Source organism: Patagioenas fasciata, chromosome 1 (assembly GCF_037038585.1).
Source record: "Patagioenas fasciata isolate bPatFas1 chromosome 1, bPatFas1.hap1, whole genome shotgun sequence".
Taxonomy (NCBI): domain Eukaryota; kingdom Metazoa; phylum Chordata; class Aves; order Columbiformes; family Columbidae; genus Patagioenas; species Patagioenas fasciata.
In genome coordinates, this window is record NC_092520.1 from 118,845,560 (window position 1) to 118,865,858 (window position 20,299).

The following is a 20,299-nucleotide window of genomic DNA, read 5'->3' on the forward strand; positions in this document are numbered from 1 at the left end:
GTGAAATTATTTCACAAAGCAAAAAAAACCAAAACCAAACCAAAACCTGATCCATTACCTGAGTTGCAAATTACTACTGGGAATGAATAAAACAGTTACTATCATCACAGAAAGGAGAAGCAAAACAATTTCAGTCCATATTACACAAAGAGATCAAGTTTTATTAGACAGAGTAACAAAGCCACTTGATGGTACAAAAGAGAGGCAGAAAAACATTCTGAGTGTGTGTAAAATAACACTTCATGCAGGCAGTGACTCAGAAAAAACAAACACCTGAATGACTGCTCAATGAAGTACACAGAGGTAAGAACAAGGATTAAAAGGATTTAAAAAAAGGCATTTAGAAAGTCTTACTTAATTGCAAGAGATTGCATGAGGAGGTAGCATCTTAGCCCTTCCTGCTGAGAAGTCTTGGGTAGGTTTGGTCCAATGTCAGGTAGCAGTTGATGTCAAACTCCTGCAAACCCCTAGTGCAATCGCTAATATCTTGCCAGACATTTGAACTCAGGTTTTGCATATAAAGTGCATCTAAAAAGTGAGGTATATTGATGAAGCTGCATAGTGAACTTCATACAATCTCTCTTTCTGTTTTAGTCCTGGTGCTTGCAGTTTCTCTTACCTTCATGATTATCTGTTATTGCACAGTTCATTTTTAAAATAGAAAAACAAGATTAATATGCAATGGCAAACAACATAAACCCCTATTTCTTTACATAAGCAAAAAACCTTATTGAGAGGAAAAATAACTATAGTGTTACTAAAATAGGTAAATAAATGACCAGTTGTGAAATTCTAAATCAGCATGACAGAAGCCAAGAACTTGTAATTTTAGGGCAGTCCGAGATTAGGTAAGCAATTGGTTTAATGTATGTTTCTTTTCAATGTAAGGCATATTTTTGGCTACACCTAATAAAACATATTTCACTATCACAGACAAAACTGTTCTGGGGCCTAGTTCTGGTATTGTCATCGCTGCAGAACTGGCATGAGTGATAAAAATAGTACATGTTCAAATACACACCCCTCTTACAAACCATGAAAAACGTTGTGACTACCCTGTTGGTACAGGGCTCACAAATGGATACAACAGTACAGCTGCTTCTAGATCTCTAATGTTAATGATGTGTCAGTGTATATATAAAAATCATGTCAGATAGGATTGTCAATACAGTAGCTTTGATATATCAAACATTTTTAAACTGATTCTGTTGTATTTTTAAAACAAACTATGAAACAGACAAGTCCATTTCACAGTGATATAAAATCCCGAGAACAGGGGTTGCAAGCACTGCAGAATATTTTTACAATTATAAGAAAGATATCATCAAATAATTCATGCAGCTACTGACATATTTCTCCTTGTTCATATGTAAAATAAAATAGGATTAAGTTCTCAGGACTTTCAATATTGTCAACTGTTGCAAAATCTAAGCACTTCCAAGTAAATTATACATAAACCATAGTTCTCTAGAGATTTCAGCCAGGTCTGCCTGCTCTCTTTTCTCTGAAAAGGCCTTGAAACCCTGATGATGTTGAGAGCACTTTTGTTACTGGGTCTTTAAAACACCCCTGGTTTGTTAACTGGACCTTTATGGGACTCAGGATGTTCAAACCAGGACACATTTAATGCAGACAAAGCATTTTCAGCTTTTCACAGATTAAGAAGCTGAGAATGAAATGCTATTTGTTCCAGCCCCTTTACTTTGACAGTGTAATGGAGGATTAATTTTTGTGTTGAGTTCTATCACATCTTTGACAAAATCATTGTTTCCTATGAAGTCTCCAGCAATGATGTTAATACATTCTTTTTTTGGTCCTGGATACTGCTGCTTTATCCAGATTTTCAAGCATGGAAGACCCCGGAGTGTCATTTTCTTCAATGATCCAAATGGATGTAGGAGAATATACCTTAAATTTTCAGTAAGGTTAATCCCCACTACAAAGAATTTTTCTGAAACAAAAATCAGAAAGTGATACATTAAATATTCCTTTGAGGAGAATAGAAGCTGCTCAGCACTGCATTAACTCCCGATCTCCTTCCTCTAGGAATCACTAAAATATCAACTTTATAATATTACTTTGTTGTTTCATATCCCTAGAACTGTTTCAGTAGACTGTCTCCCCGTCTTGCAACTGCATGCTGTAGTATAATAAAGGGTTACTGACCCAAGCTTGGTTATTGAACCATTCAATTTTAGCTAAATTTATCTAGGTAATTCATTGCAGACCAAAGGTTCTTCACTGGCTAGTTCTCCTTTGTAAATTATGTTTTTTTCTGCTTCCTAATGCTTAGCCCACCCCCATGGCAGACAGGAACTCAGGGTGCACCTGCACAAGCATTTTCCTTTGGCTGTGGAGTCTGCATTTGAAGCATTTCTCCTCTGCATCACAGAGCCGCAGCAGAGGTTATAAACTGAATTTCACAGAAACCTAGAATCAGGGAATAGTTTGGGCTGGAAGGCACCTTTAAAGGTTATCTAGTCCAATCCCCTGCAATGAGCAGGGAGATCTTAAGATAGATCAGGTTGCTCAGAGCCCCATCCAGCCTGGCCTGGAATCTCTCCAGGGATGAGGCATCTACCACCTCTCTGGGAAACCTGGGCCAGTGTTTCACCACCCTCAGTATAAAAAATTCCTTCTTCACATCTAGCCTGAATCTCCCCTTTTTTAGTTTGAAACCATTACCCCTTGTCCTGTCACAACAGGCCCTGCTAAAAAGCCTGTCTCCGTCTTTCTTACAGGCCATTTTTCAGCTCAGACTACCCCAGTGTGCTTGAGCACTGCTGCTTCCTAAGGTAGCTACAGCCTCACACACCATTCTTGTAGGAGTTTCTTTTCACAACAAGGGTTGGCATAATGCATTTCCCTCATCATCAGCACTGCCTAAAGCAGCAAGACTCCCACCTGTGAGAAGGGCACAACAGCACCAGCTAGCTCTTCTGTTCTGAGGGCTTCTTTTCCGTGGGATTGTGCAAGTGAAGCGGCTGCCACAATTTATGTAGCCTATATATGTACATACACTGATGCATGTATTTGCAGCAACGAAGATGAACGTTGCACTTGCCCATGGGTGGGCAGGACACTCAGCAACGTGGGCACATCTTGTGCACACAGCGTGCACAGAGTGGTTATATCCCTTAATGCCATGAACACCCAACTTCCTATCTGTTTTTCACTGCTGTAGGTGCCCCTTGTTTCCTCCGAGCGACCCATTGTGCCTACCTGGACGGCCCATTCGCTTCATGCGCTCCAAATAGTGGATAAGAGCACGAGTGGTTGTTTTGTTTCCCCACCAGTACGGGATGAGGGGCCACAGCTCACAGTGCTTCTCCACTTCCACGCCCTCTTCGTACGAGACTATAACCTGATGGCCACGTTGCCACATGGTCCGCAGCGTCGGCACCACCTATGAGAAAGCGTGCCCGGGTTGGTGTCAACAACACAGCAGGATCCCCAAAGTTCAAAGACTGACATGTGACATCGCCTTGGTAAAGGCACAGATTCAGTTGAAATAAAGCTTTTAAATGTGCAACCCAGTAGGACGTAGGCTGGGTTACAAGCTGCAGGGGCAATAGGAACCTGGAAACCATGGTAGATTCCTCCTTTCCTCAGTTCAACCATGGTAAAGCACATAATTCAAGGTTTTACACCTGTGTAACAAGAAACCAACCCTGTGTTGGCCCTCCTGCACATACCACCGCTGAAAATTTGTTGGGAGTCGAAGACACAGGCCACTCGGTGAAGAAGGTAGGAGTGAGGCAGAGCCCTACACCAGGGGTATCAAACTCATTTTCATTGGCGCCACATCACCCTGGCGGTTGCCTTCAAAGGGCCAAATGTAATTTTAGGACTGTATAAATGTAGGAGTAGTTACATTTACACTGCAGTTACATTGACACCGCTGCCCTACACCCAGGCGTAGGAATACAGACACAGATAAGCAGGAATGCTTTTGGCAAATGCCTCACATTGATCCAAATTTGTTACTGTAGCCATCAAAGAAAATTTAACTGCTTAAGCACTGAATGCAAGTCTTCAAGTTGTATGTTAATTCTGATTTCCCTAAGTGGAAAGTTTCTGAAATTGGGGTGCCCCAGACATTTTGAATTGAGAGAGGGGAAGACTTGAGTCAGAAACATCAGACAGACAGGCTGAAACAAGCCTGTTAAATCTTAGTGTTTTAATATGAAATGACATTTTCCTACCCTCAAAAGTTACCATCAGACAGAATTGTGGCCCTCTGACTAGTTTTATTTGCAAAACCAATATATTTAACAGGTATTTTTAAAAAGAATGTTGTGGTTAAAAGCTATGTGTTTCTTGTGAAAAGAAAACAGTGGCTTTTTGATGTTCCAATTAACTTTTTAATTAAAATAAAAGCCAAAGGCAGTTGAAAATGGTTTATGTAAATCTTTGAAGAGAGCAAAGAATTGAATGATCATGGGAATCCCTCTTACTTATCTGAGAAAGAGAGTGCAAGCCCCAATTAGGTCAGAAAATAGTGCAAAATTAAGACACAAACTACAAAAATCTATGGTTGGCAGAAGCCTTTGCTTCACTTGAGCTTCCTTTCCAAAACTAGTACCTCTTTAAAAAAAAAAAGGTATGTGGGATGAGAGCCAAAAAAAAATATGTCAGAAATGTGTACATGAGCACAGGTGCTTATTTTGCAAACAAAGCAGAAATAAAACTGTAGATGTCTAACAAGGGATTTTTAAACTCTAGTAATCCAGATCAAAGGAAGACACCTTGAATAGTTAAGGCAATTAAAATTTTAAATGCAGTGTAATGTTGTCATGCTGTGGCATGGGCCAGTACTGCGTACAGATCCCTATTTAGCATTTGCTTCATAAATGCTTTGCCACTTACTTTTGTACAATGACAGAGTTGCGGTCTTGAAAGACAGTTAATATGAGATTATTTTAGAATAAGTGAGCATACATTTGGTTATTTGGTGTTAAATCTGAATCTATGATCCTGAAAAACCCCACAGCTACCAAACCTGAAATGATATCACTTGCAAAAATGGTGAGATCCGTTGTGTTGGTCACAGACTCCGTAGAATCCAAGTCTTCCCGCTTGAGGGAAGTACTTGGCTTCTTTTTTCTTGAGTGCCTTTCCTCCCTCCCCTTGGACACCACTCAGAAATGTTTTTCTTTCTTCCATCAGGTGATCTCAAACCATTCATTTATCACCTTTTTTCCACAAACTATCAGCAGCAGCTTGCCCCTTTTGCAATTAATAAAGTTTTTTGTCTTTTTTAAGAGCTGGCCATGTGTCTGAAAGCAAATTTGACCATCTTCTCCAGTATCGTTCTGCTCATCCAGGACTTACGACTTACGCACCCTAGTCATTTGCGGAAACAATAAAACAGTGTTACTCAAGTCTTCTGTTATTCAGCTGAGACCTGGATCTTCACAATTCCCTAGTTTTGCTGAGAATTGTTCTATTTTAACTCTGCTGTACAAAATGCTTTGAAATGGTAATACTCACACACTACTGATACAACAGCTTCAAAGGCTGAATTCAAATCGCAAACAGGGTCATCATCATCCTGCACCCCTCACATCTCCAGAGAAAACCCTCTGTTCCTGTGCATCTTTGAAATGTTAATTGTTTAACTGCTAAAAGATCCCACACCTTGTAAAAAAGAAAATAAGAGGAAGCTAAACAATCTCAACTTCTAAAATTTAGCAATCACATTATTTCTGATTATTTAAATTAAGGCTTTTCTGGAGGTTTGAGTGAGTGAAAGCATATTAGGCTAGTCTGAAGGTCAGCTCCAGCTCACGTCCAGGAAAGAAAATACCACCAGAAATGCACTGAGGGCAAAGGTGCTCTTAAGAGGGAACTCAAAACGCTGGAGACATGGGCTGACAGAAACTTCACAAAGATCAACAAAGGCAAAATCCTGCACCTGAATGGACTAACCCTACGCATGATGACAGACCAGGGGTAGGTGGGTAGAAATCTTCTTTGCAGCAAAGGACCTGGAGGTCCTAGTGGACACATGAGCCATCAATGTGCCCTTGTGGCAAAGGTCAACTGCAAACTGGTCTGTATTCGTAAAGGCATGGACAGCAGGTCAAGAGAAGGGGTTCTTCCCTTTTCTTTGGCATTTGTGGGACTGCATCTTCAGTACTGTGTCCAGCTGGGGCTTCTCCAGTACGAAAAAAAAGTCGTTGACATGCTGTAGTGAGTCCAGCAGCATGCAACCAGAGTGAGCAGAGGCTGGAGTGACGCTCAAGGACAGACTGAGAGAGCTGGGTCTGTTCAGCATGAGGAAGAGAAGATTATGGACAGATCTTACTGCTGTCTGCAAATACCTAATGGACAGATGTAGTGAAGACTCCTCAGATATGCACAGCAAAAGGATGAAGATCAGCAGACACAAGTTACAGCAAAAGAGATTCTGATCCGATAGATACAAGGAAAACATGTTTACTGTGAGAGTGGTCAAATTTTGGACCAGGTTGCACAAAAAGGTTGTGGAATCTCCGTCCTCAAAGATGTTTAAGAGTGGATGGGACACAGCCCAATGTAACTTTGAGGCTGGTCCTGCTTTGCATGATGGGGTTGGATCAGATGACCTCCAGAGGTCACTTGCAACCTAAATTATTACAAATATAATAAAAAAACAATTTCTAGTTATTGCTGTGAAAAGGTAGAAAATTGATTCTCTAAATTCTATGAATATAGTATGGACTAAATTTATAACAGACACACCTTTTTTTTCTAATCACAACTCAGATGGCACAGTGCATGACAATTGTCCTACAACTCAACAGACATGACAGTCAAATTTCATTCCCTCCTCCACACTGTGAGATGCAGATTGGCTTTATCTCCTCAATTTTGTTAGGTAATGACCTATCTCTGATGCAGAAAATGTTACTCTTCCTAGGTGAAAAATACAGTGAAAGTAGAACATATCTAAAATATTAGAATGAGAGATCTCAGTATAATATATCACTCTTAAAAAAAAGAAAGATAAAAAAACATTATCATACTTACATTTCTGGGACACAGTTTACACTGGAAAATCTCTTTTATACAGGCAGTCAGATGACAATGAAGTCTCCTGGTTAATCCATCAAAATTCCTACAGGCTAAGATAACAACTTCCTGAGGATGAGTTTCCAACCACCTTAACACTTCCCACAGAACATCCTACAAGAGAGAGTTACCACAACTTAGAAAACCATCTATGCTATGGAGGGAAAAGGAGATAAAACCAAAAACTGATGGTGGGCTAGACTCACATTCACAATAATAATAAAAATCAGAGTAGGTTTCTACCTGACAAGGTGGTCCACAGAGATGCATCCCAGGAAAACTCAGTTTCTGCAGGTCTATGCTGATTTGCTTTGCATGTACACTATACTTAAGAGGTCTGTATTTTAATAATATCCACTAATCTCTTGCTGCCTAGAGGCAGGTTAGCAGTAAACCCATCTATACACAAGCTTCTTTAAGGACAAACAACATATTAGTGGCAAACTCAAAAACGGGGAAAAGCTCTGTGCTTGCTAAAACATGACAGGACCCATTTTCCCCATTTGTTATAAACGACAACTTCTTGAAGACCACTTATAATTAGCAGGGTAGTCAGGCACTACATCTAACTATTCACATGAGCATGCCAGTCACCATGAAATCTCAAAATGTGAAGGGTTCAGGTTCATGAGCATGAACCTGAAGTTTAGCCAGTTAGCCTACAAATGAAAAGCTGGATTAGGCAGCTGTGCCTGGCTATGCAGATCCTGGCAAACGGAAGGAAGATGTAAACCACTCCACAGCGACAGAGCACAGGCAAAGAGCAACACACAGTAGTTTCTTCACACTAGCTGACAGTAATTTCATCATGAGATCCAGATTCGAGTCTCTCTGTCTTACAGTGAAATACTTTTTCCTCAAAAAAAAAATCATTTCTGTGATTTGACTAGGCTTTTAGTACCCTCATTAATAACTTCTCTCCTTTCTGGAGAAACAGGATTGCCCTCACCTTGCCTAGCATCCTGGGACAACACAAGATAAACCCCAGAAACATCAGGCACTTGGTAGGGGGTAGGCAGTGGAGAGCAGGCACAGCAACTCCCATTTGGAGATTAGAAATTGACTGATGCTGAATCTTACTTGCAGCTGCTGAAACTAACCTCCAGCCCAATAACCAGCCTGTAGTTTGGCTTTCTCTAGTTTGAAGTCCTCACATTAGAGAATCAAATAAGCTAACCAGAAAACTTTGGGCCAGCATTTTCAGATTATAATTTCTCTTAAACAGAAGAAAGAACACTAGTTTTATAGCCACCCCAATAGGGACAAAGGACAATACCTGTACAGTAACAGTTGTGTAAACCATATGCACAAAGTACAAATTCAGAGATGGATCATCAGCCTTGTGGGCAATCCTGAAATCCAGATATCTAACTCCAGCCTCAAGTTGCTCCGTTACAGTCAGTACCTGAAAGGTGAAACAGAAGACAAAGGTGCTGAGAGCTTGGTACCAATTTGTTCCTTTAGTTTAGAAAGCTGGAATACGAGTACAAGGTTAGCCCTATGACATTTTTCACAGGTCTTTCATATCTTTAAAATGGAACTACATGGCTGCAAGTCACACTTAGAAGTATTTTACTCGCTGACAAGAGGGATCCCCATTTCCCTGTGGCATATACTGCAGGTATGGACTAGATTAGTTTAGGACCTCTGCCCTTGCTGTGTTCTGAAAGTTAAAGATCTATTAACCTGTGCATAAATATACGATCACTCTTCACAAGACTATCTGTATGAACAAAAATTGCAGGATCAGCACCTTAGAAATGCTGCATTTATTTTATTAGATCAAAGACTTCAGCATGGTTGTCTCTGTGGAGCTCAGTCATCCCCAGCAGAAGGAAAAACAAAACCAGAAAAAAGTACAAGCTGTTATTCTTTTTTTCAGGATAAAGTATATTTAAAAGTTTGAATTAACCTGTAGAAGTCCCACAAAACAGAGGTCCTTCCCTGTTTTCACTTTCCCTTGGACCTCTTCTACTGGATTTGAGGGGTGAATGGAACAGGTGATAAAGTGGAATTTCTGAGGCAAAAAGTCCCAAATGGTATGTCTCTTATCTATATCAAGGATCTCTTTGCAAAAGAAAATAGAATCAATTTAATTACCTGCATTTAAACATTAATTTGTCTCAGATAAACCTGCTATGGACAACACTATTAAGTTTCAGATAGAATACACTGTACTGATTTAAGTCAGAAAGGATTCAACAAACACTAAATCAACACAAGGTGTTGCGTCTGAATAACCACATTTGTAGCTTCAGTGACAAGACAGAGCCTCAACATACGGCAGAATGCTCACCTTGCCTAGCTTCAACCATCCAACTTTCTGTTCTTAGGACAGGAATTTACTCCCCTGGGCTGTGCCTGAGCTGCAGGACTGAGGAGCAGCCCAGCCCCATGTGCCCCAGGATGCAGGCACTGCGGTGGCTTGGGCCAGCAGCCCCCTCTGTGCCTGCTTGGTCCATACCAGGCTGAAGCAGTGGAAAGACTGATCCACGCCCAAGTTCCACCTTCACCCGGGGTGCACAGAGATGGGAATGCATATGGCTGTGGGTCATGTATAACCTTTGTAGCCAGAAAAAGCACCAGATGAAATAGACACTCTGAACTGCCCTTTGGATTAATTTCTCTCTTTCCCTTGACTGCATGGGAAAACTAGACAAATTAGACTTCCTGATTAGTCACCTGGATTTGGATACTGAATTAGACAGCATGAATGCTGCCCCCAGGGGTAAAACTTGAGAGGAAGCCTTGGGGAGCGATGCTGCTCAGTGCTGCAACCTCACGCCAGAGTGGGAGTTACACACCTGATGTCAGTCATTGCACAGGAAAGATTTGGGCCTCTAGACTGACAGGACAGCAACAGCCAGGGCTCGAGCCAGGCACTGCCTCCAAGGCAATGGGCCATCCAGGAACCTGTGGATCCTACCATCAGTAGGACTCCTTGGTGTCTGTTCTGGATACCCACGTATGGTGTCACCTCCTCCCAAAGAGAAGTCAAGCACTGCAGAGCTAAGGAGGGGCAGGACCGCAGCTGTGCCTCTTCCCCATCAGCACAGGGCCACTTCCCACTCAGCATGCTAGGTTTAGACCAGAAGATGACCATAATGATGTAAGGATCTTGTTTGTCACCAACAGGGTCACCTCACTGCCCAGCAGCCCACAAATTAGGAGGTATCTACATCTTTCATTGGCTGAAGTCTCAAAGCAAAAACCAGCTCCAGACAAGGTGCTGTGCTGAGTACCTTTCCACATCAACTCATCACTGCCCTTACATATTTGGTATCTAGTAGCATCCAAGACTCCAGCTGGCCAGGGCTGCTCTAACACAAAAGAAGCCTAGGCATAATTATTGCCATTTATCAATTATTCAGTTTTAGTTCCCCAATAACGAACTACTCCTTCAATAAGAACAAAAGTGGAAAATATTTTTGGTACCTCTTTGATGCTCGGAAAGTCTGTTTTTTAGAAAAATCTTCAAAAACTCTAGCTTAAATCATGATTCCCAATTTTGTCTTTGTCTTTCGTCTTGTGAGGAACAAAGAGATAACCATTAGCTTAATATTTAGACATTTAAAAAAGTAAACATTATGTGAGGGACCACACCTTCATTCTCTTAATCTTTATAGAAAAAAAAATCCCGTTCAACGAGATTTTTGTCTCTCCTGGTGGTGACATGTACGCAATACAGATGGGGAAAACAACTGACATCTTGCACAACAGTGATAGTAAAAATGGTAAGCATTACCTTCTGAACAAAGTATAGGAGAAAAATCTTTTTTGATTATCATAATATTAAGTGCTATTTGTAACAACAATAAACATACGAAAAAGAAGATGAGTTTCTAGTACCAAGCGGTCAGCTTTAAGTATCACCTTTGTCTGTGTATCATCCCTGCCTCACCTACATGCTTTTTCCCCACAAAAGAAGATTTGATATGTATTGACATCTATCTCATACTGCAATGTGCTGCTTGTGGATGTGACAGAGTTAATTTTCTTCATAGTAGCTAGTATGGTGCTGTGTTTTTGATTTGTGCTGAGAAAAGTGTTGATAACACAGGGATGCTTTAGCTATTGCTGATCAGGGTGTTCACAGAGTCAAGGTCTTTTCTGCTTCTCACACCACCCACTGGTGAGGAGGCTGGGGGTACACAAAGAATTGGGAGGGGAAGAAGGAGGAAGTAGGAATGTTTGGAGGGATGGTGTTTGTCTTCCCAAATAAACTGTTACACATGACGAAGCCCGGCTTTCTTGGAGATGGCTGAACACCTGCCTGCCCATGGGAAGTAGTGAATGAATCCCTGTTTTGCTTTGTTTGCATGTGTGGCTTTTGCTTTGCCTATTGAACTGTCTTTATCTCAACCAACAAGTTTTCTTACTTTTATCCTTCTGATTCTCTCCCCAATTCCACTGGGGAAATGAGTGAGCAGCTGCGTGGGGCTTGGTTGCTGGCTGGGGTTAAAACACAGCACCCAAGCACAGTATCTCATCAGAGCACAGATTTCTGGGCAACAGGCTATTCTTTCATTTTGCACAGAGGGTGTGACTGCTCTCAGCACTGCAGCACAAGCTTGAGCTTTGCCCAGGCCTGATGAGAACACCAGACAACACTTACCTGAGTTGTAGACCACTTCATGATAATGGGATGCACAATGCAGGGCATACATTTGTTTAAAAGCTTCACCAGCTTGGATTCATTGCCACTAACAGAAGAGCTTTTATCCAAGCAGTAGGTCATAGTGTCATGACTCCCTGTGGAATACAAAAATAAATGTACAGAAAATGTCACTCGTTAACTACTCAAGCACCACAATAGATGGTTATATTGTGTGCACACACCTGACATGCCACCCCATTTCCAAATCACACATCCATATTGCCTGACAGCCTGTGTAGTTACGGCAAAAATGTGGGCTCTTCTACACAAGTTGCTCACCTGACATTAATGAGCCTAATGCAAAATCCTCATGAAGGGAAGGCATCGAGACTTTTCAACAGAGTAGTCCCCATCTAACTACACATCAGTGTCATTTGCCTCAAACCACAATAAAATGGCCTGTTCCAAACAACATCTCTCACTGAAACAATAATCTTAATGTGAAAACCCACTTTTGTTCAGGAATAAATAGCTGAAGGTTGAATTTATCTAGAATTTGTCCTATTTTCAGAGCTGTCCAAATGTAGGATTTCATCCTCCAATCCCATCATCTCTGCAAAGAAAAATATGGCTGAAAGCAGAAATTAATCTTCCTATGCCTTCGACTGGACCAACTCCTAACTTGACACTTTGAGCACTTATGTCTTAAATATCTGCTAAAAATGCCCTCCTGGACTAAACACTCACATTCCCTAAAAAAACAACATAAGAGGTGACTGCTTGAAGATTTCAGAGGCAAATCCAAGTCTAAGTTTACATGTAATAGATGAACAAGATCCACCTTTTACAGACTTCAAAACTTACCTGACTCTTTCCAGCATAGTGAATTACACAGGGGCAGGCTAAGCATCAGAGCCAAGTACAGCCTGCTCAAATATTTGACTTCTTTGAAGACTTAATAAATCTGACACATCTCTTGCATCACATTTAGATGAAATTCTGTTGCAACTCACAATTTCTTCAGGACAGGCAACCAGTGATTTTGCTAGCTTTTTCTGTTCTATTATTTCTTCTAAGTTTATAAAGCATCAACCAGAAAAGCTAACAACTCAGTGAAGTGACTCACTGTGATCTTTACAGAGCATCTGCAAGGAATTTCCATATCATTTTGGTTTTTAAGCCTTCTGTCAAACAAGTTGTTCACTGGTGCTAAGAACTGTCTTCTTGAATGGTCAGTCTTACTGGTGCCAATGGCAACATTTCTAGTAGCCAAAGAAAAAGGACACTTGAAATAAAGGATATTATTTGAAACTGTCAATTATAGCTCAATGTATCACTCAAGTTTTTCACCTTTGAAAAGCAGGTTTCTGTCTATTTTCCTGCTTTAAACACCCAAACCAAGCTCATTGCAGATGAACAACCAATAATGAGGGCATGCGATCAAAGAAGTTTATCTTACAAGATGTAAGAGTTGAACCATTAAATATCCATAGACCAAATCCAAGTCTGACAGAAGTGAACAGGATTCCATCAATGGGTGTCACACCTCTTGATGCTAATCAGCAAATGGGTAGTAACCTTTCATTTTAGGAGTCTCCTTATGATGTCAGTGAGCTAGAGTAATGAAAGGAAGATGGGTCTATCCATGACACAATGCATATGATGTAAAGATAGTGAGCTAGCAACAAACCAGGTAACTTCAGATCTTGAAGCAACATCTGCCCAGCAGCACCATGCTGAACCTGGTGCAAATGCAACACTAATTGCTGACACTTGCCTCTGACTCCTTGTCACGCTTTTGGAATGCAATCTCTTACATTTCTTGCATGCCTTGTTGTCTTCTCCATTCAACATGAGCTTCCACTTCTAAACTGGGCTTCTCCCAGTCATTGCTCCCTCTGAAAACCTGCCAGAGCTGTCTTAACCTGGTTGGCCTTGATGTGCGTTTGTTCTGGCCTGGGCTGGACCAGTTTTGTAGGTCAGCTGAACGGTCACCAAAATCCTCCAAGCTAGCAGCCTGCAATGCTCTGTAAAAGTCCTCCAGTGTTTGCTGAAATGGGCTTGTCTTCAACTGTTCTTTTCTTCCTGCTTGTTCTCCATGCAGTCATAATCACAAGAACAACAAACATTCACAAGAATAACAAGGTCGCTGTTAGGAGAAAAGCCAGGAAGTCAAAGGCACACATCAGCAGGTCCTCAGCTTTCTACAATGTACATGAAACACCAATCTGAAAGCTTTTTAGAAACAACATGGCTCCTTTTCCACCAGAAAAAGACAATGAACATGCTACTGACTTTTTAAAGGATTTTTGCAAGAGGAAAGAGAGATGAGGAAAAAAAAAAAAAGGAGGGAGGGAGGAAGAGGAGAATATTACCTTCTTTCTTCTCTCATAAGATAGATACTAACTTTCTTCTCTTGATGATTAAATAAGAAAACTAGAACTTTTTAATAATATCTCTCCTGGGGTCTTCTTACGTAGGCTTTATCCAAGCAGAGGTACATTTATTTTGAAGTTAACATCAATTTAAATTACATATCCCAGAATTCACCATGAAATATGTTTCTGGGTTTCAATTTTAATCGAAACTCCACATTACATTAGTTCATGAAGGGCAGAAGAAAAAAAAAACACCACAGTTCTTGAGCCCTCCCAGGGCTCCACTCACTGAAGACAAGACTTGATTTTTCCCACTATCACTAAATATATCTTTGCCAAAGTTAACCTTCAATGCTGTAGCCTACATAAAACATTCATCTACATGCTGTGCTGCTTTCCACCCAAACTACCTGTTGCATCTACAGGTGTGAGGGAAAACATGGGCTAGACTTCTCTTTAGTACCGTTTCCATTGTGGAGGCGAGGGGTATCACGCAAGAGCTGGAAGTGCTCCAGTGCCTCCCAACATGCCAGTAAAAACAGGGACTCCCATAACTTCTTCAGACAGAAGGAGAAAAAAAAGTAATAATCTATTCAATGCAGCAGAGAAAAGCAATAATATGACCAAAGAAAGGCTAATGATACACAGGTCTGAATGCAGTACCAATACGGACACCAGTTATAGTGCAGCTGGATTTACCTATAAGAGAATAAACCCAGTTCTTGTAGCAGGGTCATGAAAAAAAGTAACATTCTACAATAATAAAAACATAATTTAGAAGTCTCCATTATTGTTTTTTTCATACCTTCACAGCCTCTTTTAAACAGTACAAAGAAACAAATAATACAATAAAATGTTATTTCACTCCTTTTGTAACCATTCTATCATTTAAGAAATGGTAAGAGCAAATTAGGAAAATCTCACCGTTGCCCAGATAAGCAAATGCTCAGATTATTAACACTGATCTGACAAGATGATGCACATGGATCATAAAAAAGTCCCTCTTTCCTTCCCTCAAAAAAAAAAACAAAAAAAAAACCCACACAACCTTTTTCACACCCCACCACCTCCCAAGAAACCCCAGACATTACAGACCAAAAGTATTCATATGTACACATATGTCACACAAACCCTCCCCCAAGCCCTTCTCCCACACACTGACCCAAATAATAAAGGTAACCATCCTGAAATGGGACAAACAGGATGTTCCAATGTTTAAATGACATGCTAACAAACCAGCAGAGAACAAAAGTTAATCTTTACCTGGAAGAGCTAAGTTATAGAGGGGAATGTCCCAGAGCTTTTCCGGTAGTTGTGACATCCATTGAGCATTTTCATGGCACATGCGAATGGAGGTTTGCAAAGGGGCTTCCATTAGTGCCTGTTATAGGACTTCATAGGATGTTCTGTGAGGAAAAAAAAAAAAAAGAAAACAAAATAAACCATTGCATATACTGTGGTTGAATTAATGCCATTGCACCTGTACAGAACAGATTTATACATACTATAAATCTGCAGCCCTTCTCTCAAGTAGTTGCTGAAAAATGTCAAGAGCTTCTCAGCCACAACACACACTGTTTTTGATAACACTGTCTCCCAGCACAATGTCAAGGGAGGGTTCAAGCTTCAAGCTTGTAAATTGACCAACTGAAAGAAAAAATAGAGCCAAGACAAATACGTGCAGCTTTGTTGGTATGGAGAAATGACTACCTGCATTGGCTATTGCAACATCATGAGGAGCAACCTACCTCCTGAGTGAAATAACATCTGTTCCTTGACCCTTTGCAGCCCCAGGACCAGGACAGGGGCTGGGTCTGCCATGCTCAGATACGTGGAGAACTCTTACCTCAAAGCATCAATTCACATGTCACAACAATACCTCTATGAAAAGCCCTGACAAAGATATCAGGTCATGCTGGCTTCTGAGGTCAAAGAGGAAAACTTCCATCTTCTTATTCCCTCTTTTGAGAAGATCTCTTGAAGCCTGTTCTTAACACCCTCCTACTGAGCTCATGATCACAAGTAGTTCAGTTTGGCCAGACCTTCCTGAAAACTTCTCTTGAACTGTTCTTCTTGGATATAAGCCTCTTTGGGATCTTCTGCAAAAATTGTGATCATCATGCAGGAATGCCAATGGATGAAAACCAGCTCTGAGAAATCACCAGGGCCTACTCCTTTTAACCTTTCATTTTATGTTCTCCTAAATGATGCAGAACATGAAGACAAGCTCTCCATGCCTTTTATTTTTTTCTCTAGACTGTTCCTGAAGTTCAGGTGATGTTTTAGGGATGAAAGTCTTCTGTCGTCTCACTGTTTTCAAGGCTTTAGCTATTTTTTTCACAGCTGTGTAGCAGCACATTTTCTTTTAGATCATGGCACAGTGATTATCTACATTAATATTCCTTCTTGTCTGCTACAGCAATGGCAGTCAGATATGTATTTGTACAGGTTTTGTGCTCTGCCAAACACCCTCACTGGCCCCTGGTCCCTTTTGCTGTATCTTAGCACATTCATTCCTGAGATTGCTTTTCCCCAATGTATTCTTCAGGTTGTTTCTGGAACATGGCTGTTTTTTCTGGATTTACAAGTGAGACATACTGCATATATGAAGAACATTTACTTAAACATGGCGCAATAGTATTTTTTTTTTGACATAGGGTCATCTCAAAGGCAACTTTAGGAATTGCATTCCTAAGTTTTCCGTACGTGCCACACAAAACAGATACAATCTGCTGTTATACCTGCCAATGCACATAGCATCACTCATCCAGCCTGCCTTGCAGTGCCTGCGGTGCGGTTTTCAACTGGTCTCTCTGAGTACAGCCATCCCAGGTAAGATAAAAATGGGACTGTGTTCGTTGAGGGAAATTCCCAGCCACCTTCGGCGCAGTGACACAGGCTGCACGTGTCTGGTGTGTAACTTGTGGCTTTCCTCCTGGTGAAGAGCAGCTGCCTCAGATGTTACCCATATATATACATAAGGCCATTGTGCAAGCAGGAAAGAAGTGGTTTAAGCCCTCTCTTGCTCCCTTTCTCTCCTTGAAAAAATAAAAAAATAAAAAAATAAAAATAAAGGCGAGCCTAGTGCAGAGCCCAGTGGAAAAAACTCCCATAGATTTACTTAAGGAAAAAAAGAAAAAAAAAGAAGAGGTGCAGATCTTTCCATCCTGCAAAGCAAACTGCCTCTATATGCCACATCTGGTATTCTTATTCTTGGAAAGAAGTTCAGATCTCATGCAGATCAACTCATCCATCCTCTGGCTTTGGAATGTCACATGCTGAGCTTCTGTCTCCTGCAGACCCCTTGCTCTGTCAATGGAGGTCTGCAGATAACCTCATCCCCTTTTGCTGTGTTTTGTGCTTCCTCAGACTTCACACCACTGGTCCCCCAGTGCCGCTCTGCTCCAGTCTACATAGCATGTAGCATCAGCGTGGACGCGGGCTGCAGAAGCTTAAAACAACGTTGCTATAGAGTAGTTGTAAAAGATTGGATAGTCTTTCTCATTCCCCAGCAACAAAGCTGTCAGAAGCTGCAAGGATGCAACACTGCAGCATTTGGCAGCACTTGTGCGGGTCCTGTACATAGACTAGAAACCTAACGGACAAGCACTGCTTTTTCTCTTTTCCTTGGGATCCACAGCTCCCTTTCCAGAGTCTGCAGGGCTGTCTAATTCCTCTGTCCCCCAAAGCCACTCACACCCCACCACAGTGGGCACAAAGCCCCTCCAGTGAGCAGCTGGGCCCCTGTAAGCGCTGCTTGCCAGCCACACCTCAGCCCAGCACAAGCTCCTTTGCATGGACAGCACTCCCAGGACACATCCGAGGGTGCAGGCTTCTCTGCTGCCACCCTCTCTTCCTGCCACATGCTCTCACTGCCTCACTTGGGCTAACACAGGCACAGTCTCCCAGCTACAGAAAAAAAGCTGTTTTGCTGCCATGCTAGTCCCTTATACCAGTTTGCCACCAAGTCAGGACAGCCCAGCGCTGGCCCAAGCTGTGGAAGCCCCTGGGGAGGCAGCAAGCCCTGCAATGCACTTTGTTGGGCTGTACAACAGACCACTCACTGTTGCTTGGCCAAAACCCACGGGCAGCAGGTTCTCAGCCTGGCACAAGCTGCCGTCAACGTCATAGGTTATGTGAGATCAGGACACTTCACGAGGAGGGTCCTACTAGGCCTGGGGAAAGCCAGCAGAGAGCAGAAACAGCAAGACCAAACCATGCTGTGGTCCTGCAAACACAGACATATGAGAGAGTCCCATCTCATCCTTCTCCTCTCTTCTTCTTCCCACCTCCTTCCACAGCACCCTGAGGCTGGGGATGGCAGCCACTGCTCCTGCACAGCAGGACCGGCAAGGCCACAGCTGTCTGCTGTGCAAGTGCTGTGCAGAAGCAAGTGGACCAGATTTTAGCTCGATCCTCTGCACAGTGCAAGCCCTGGATGTTCACACCACCACCTCCAAACTCAGCTGCTAGCTTGTGTTTGGGATGCAGAGTATCCTTTAGGGAGAAACTAAGGCTTGCCTGGAGGAATGAGATTACAACTGTTAGCTACTGCCTCTCATGACTAAATCCCAAACTCCACGAAGGAGAACTGCGTCTTTAATCCTTTTTTTCAGACAGGCAAGTCCACCCTACACACATTTTTACATTATTAACTACCCTCGCTCCCCTTGTTCATGCCAGCTTTCTGACCTGATCTTGGGCAGCCTGAGCACAGGCAGCAGATACATTCTGAGGACTCTACTGGGACACAAACAACAAATAATCAATAAAACATGCCAGGACACTAGAGATCACCATCCTCTAACCATAGGATGCCAAGAGCACTGGGTGGGATCCCAACAGGGTTATGCCCAAAGTGCACCTTGCACACACCGCCCCACCAGCCCAGAGGACCGGGTGACAGCCAACCACCATGCAGTTCCAGGAAGGAGACATAACACTCATTAGAGTGTTTGATGATGACATTAATTAAAACATTTGCTGCAGCCGACCCAGAAGCTAACAAACATTCACGGGAATTACAGGAAACCTTTTGACGAGAGCTACCCCGGCTGCCACAGCCAGGAGCCAGCCGCCTGCCCCGCCGGGCACTGGGGCCGCGCCCCGGGAGAAGGGCTCAGCGCCCCCAACACTGATGAGACCCCGCGCCCCCCACCCTGGGGACACCCCGCGGCCCGGACCCACGCCCGCAACCCGCTGCGTACCCTGCGGGGAGCCGGAATCCTCCCTCCCCACTTTTTAAAGTCGAGTTACTTACTCCGACGGAGAATTTACATTTCCATCTCAGCTCTTCGGGGGAGACTCGCACATCCCCGGCTCCCCCTCCCCGGGTCACCAGGCGCTGCCCTTGCGCGCCCCGCCCCGATCGGGTCAAGTGACCGCAGGTTTGAGGAAGACGAAGGAGGGGCGAAAGAGACGAGGAAGAGGAGGGCAGAGGTGGCTGTGGCTCCGTGGCGCTGCCTGCCCGGCGCAGGTGGGAGGCTCAGTGGGCTGAAGGTGTAGTGCTTTGGGGGGAGCCTGTGGGTAGGGGACAGGAAGGAGTGCCAAGGGGACACCATGTCATAGCATGTAGCCGTCATTCGACTGCATTTAAAATCTATTAATACAAAGAAACCCACAACTTCACACACACACATATATATAACTACCTTAATTGCCTGTTTTGTCCAACAGAATTTTCATTTCTTCGGTTTGCAGAGCTAATATCCGAGTCACTGATGGTTTCTCCTCATCGTTTGCTTGTACAGCCCCTCATCCGTGGTGAAATTCACTCGTATTTATAACTGCACATTGCAGAAATCTAGGCAAGTTCCTCAAAAAGGTTTACTGTGTAAGGGGGCAGGAGGTAAAGGAGTGAGTGGCACGTAGAAGCAAATATGCAAATCCTCAGCGTGCTTTTGGAAACATGGTCTTCTCAGTCTTCCCAGAGGCTCTCTAGTGTGGTGGAAAAGCTCCCCTACTTCATCTCCCTGTTCCAAAATGACAGTAAAATATGCAATTACATAAAGAATGGCAAGCTGAAACTGAAATGGAAAGAATGGATAGAGAAGATGAACTTCCCTTTCTCCACCACACGGCAGCATTCCCAGGGCGTCACCTACAGCAGAACTGTGATCTGACTGCTCTAGGATTATACTGCGGTCAGGACTAGCGACAATTCAGGCTGCTGCAGTGTTGTGCTTCTTAATGCAAGGATGTGCAGGGTGGGTGCAGCTTTTTGAAGCACCCTGTATTTTCCAGATATTCGTTTTTCACTATCTCATTT

At 42.6% G+C, this 20,299-nt stretch overlaps 1 protein-coding gene across 2 annotated transcripts; it reads right to left on the bottom strand.

The window, feature by feature from the left end:
* Positions 1 to 140: 140 nt before the first annotated feature.
* Positions 141 to 19,772, bottom strand: PLCXD1 (phosphatidylinositol specific phospholipase C X domain containing 1). Of its 2 annotated transcripts, none has more exons than XM_071813444.1 (7): positions 19,683 to 19,772; positions 15,295 to 15,437; positions 11,672 to 11,808; positions 8,333 to 8,461; positions 7,015 to 7,170; positions 3,223 to 3,406; positions 141 to 1,951 (listed from the first exon to the last, which is right to left on the bottom strand). In XM_071813444.1, exons 2-7 carry the CDS (start codon positions 15,404 to 15,406, stop codon positions 1,659 to 1,661), a joined length of 1,011 nt encoding a protein of 336 aa, XP_071669545.1. In that variant the 5' UTR covers positions 15,407 to 15,437; positions 19,683 to 19,772; the 3' UTR covers positions 141 to 1,658. The 2 variants fall into 2 exon arrangements, with proteins under 2 accessions (XP_071669545.1, XP_065711172.1); XM_065855100.2 differs by lacking the exon at positions 19,683 to 19,772 and adding an exon at positions 19,292 to 19,481.
* Positions 19,773 to 20,299: the final 527 nt, after the last annotated feature.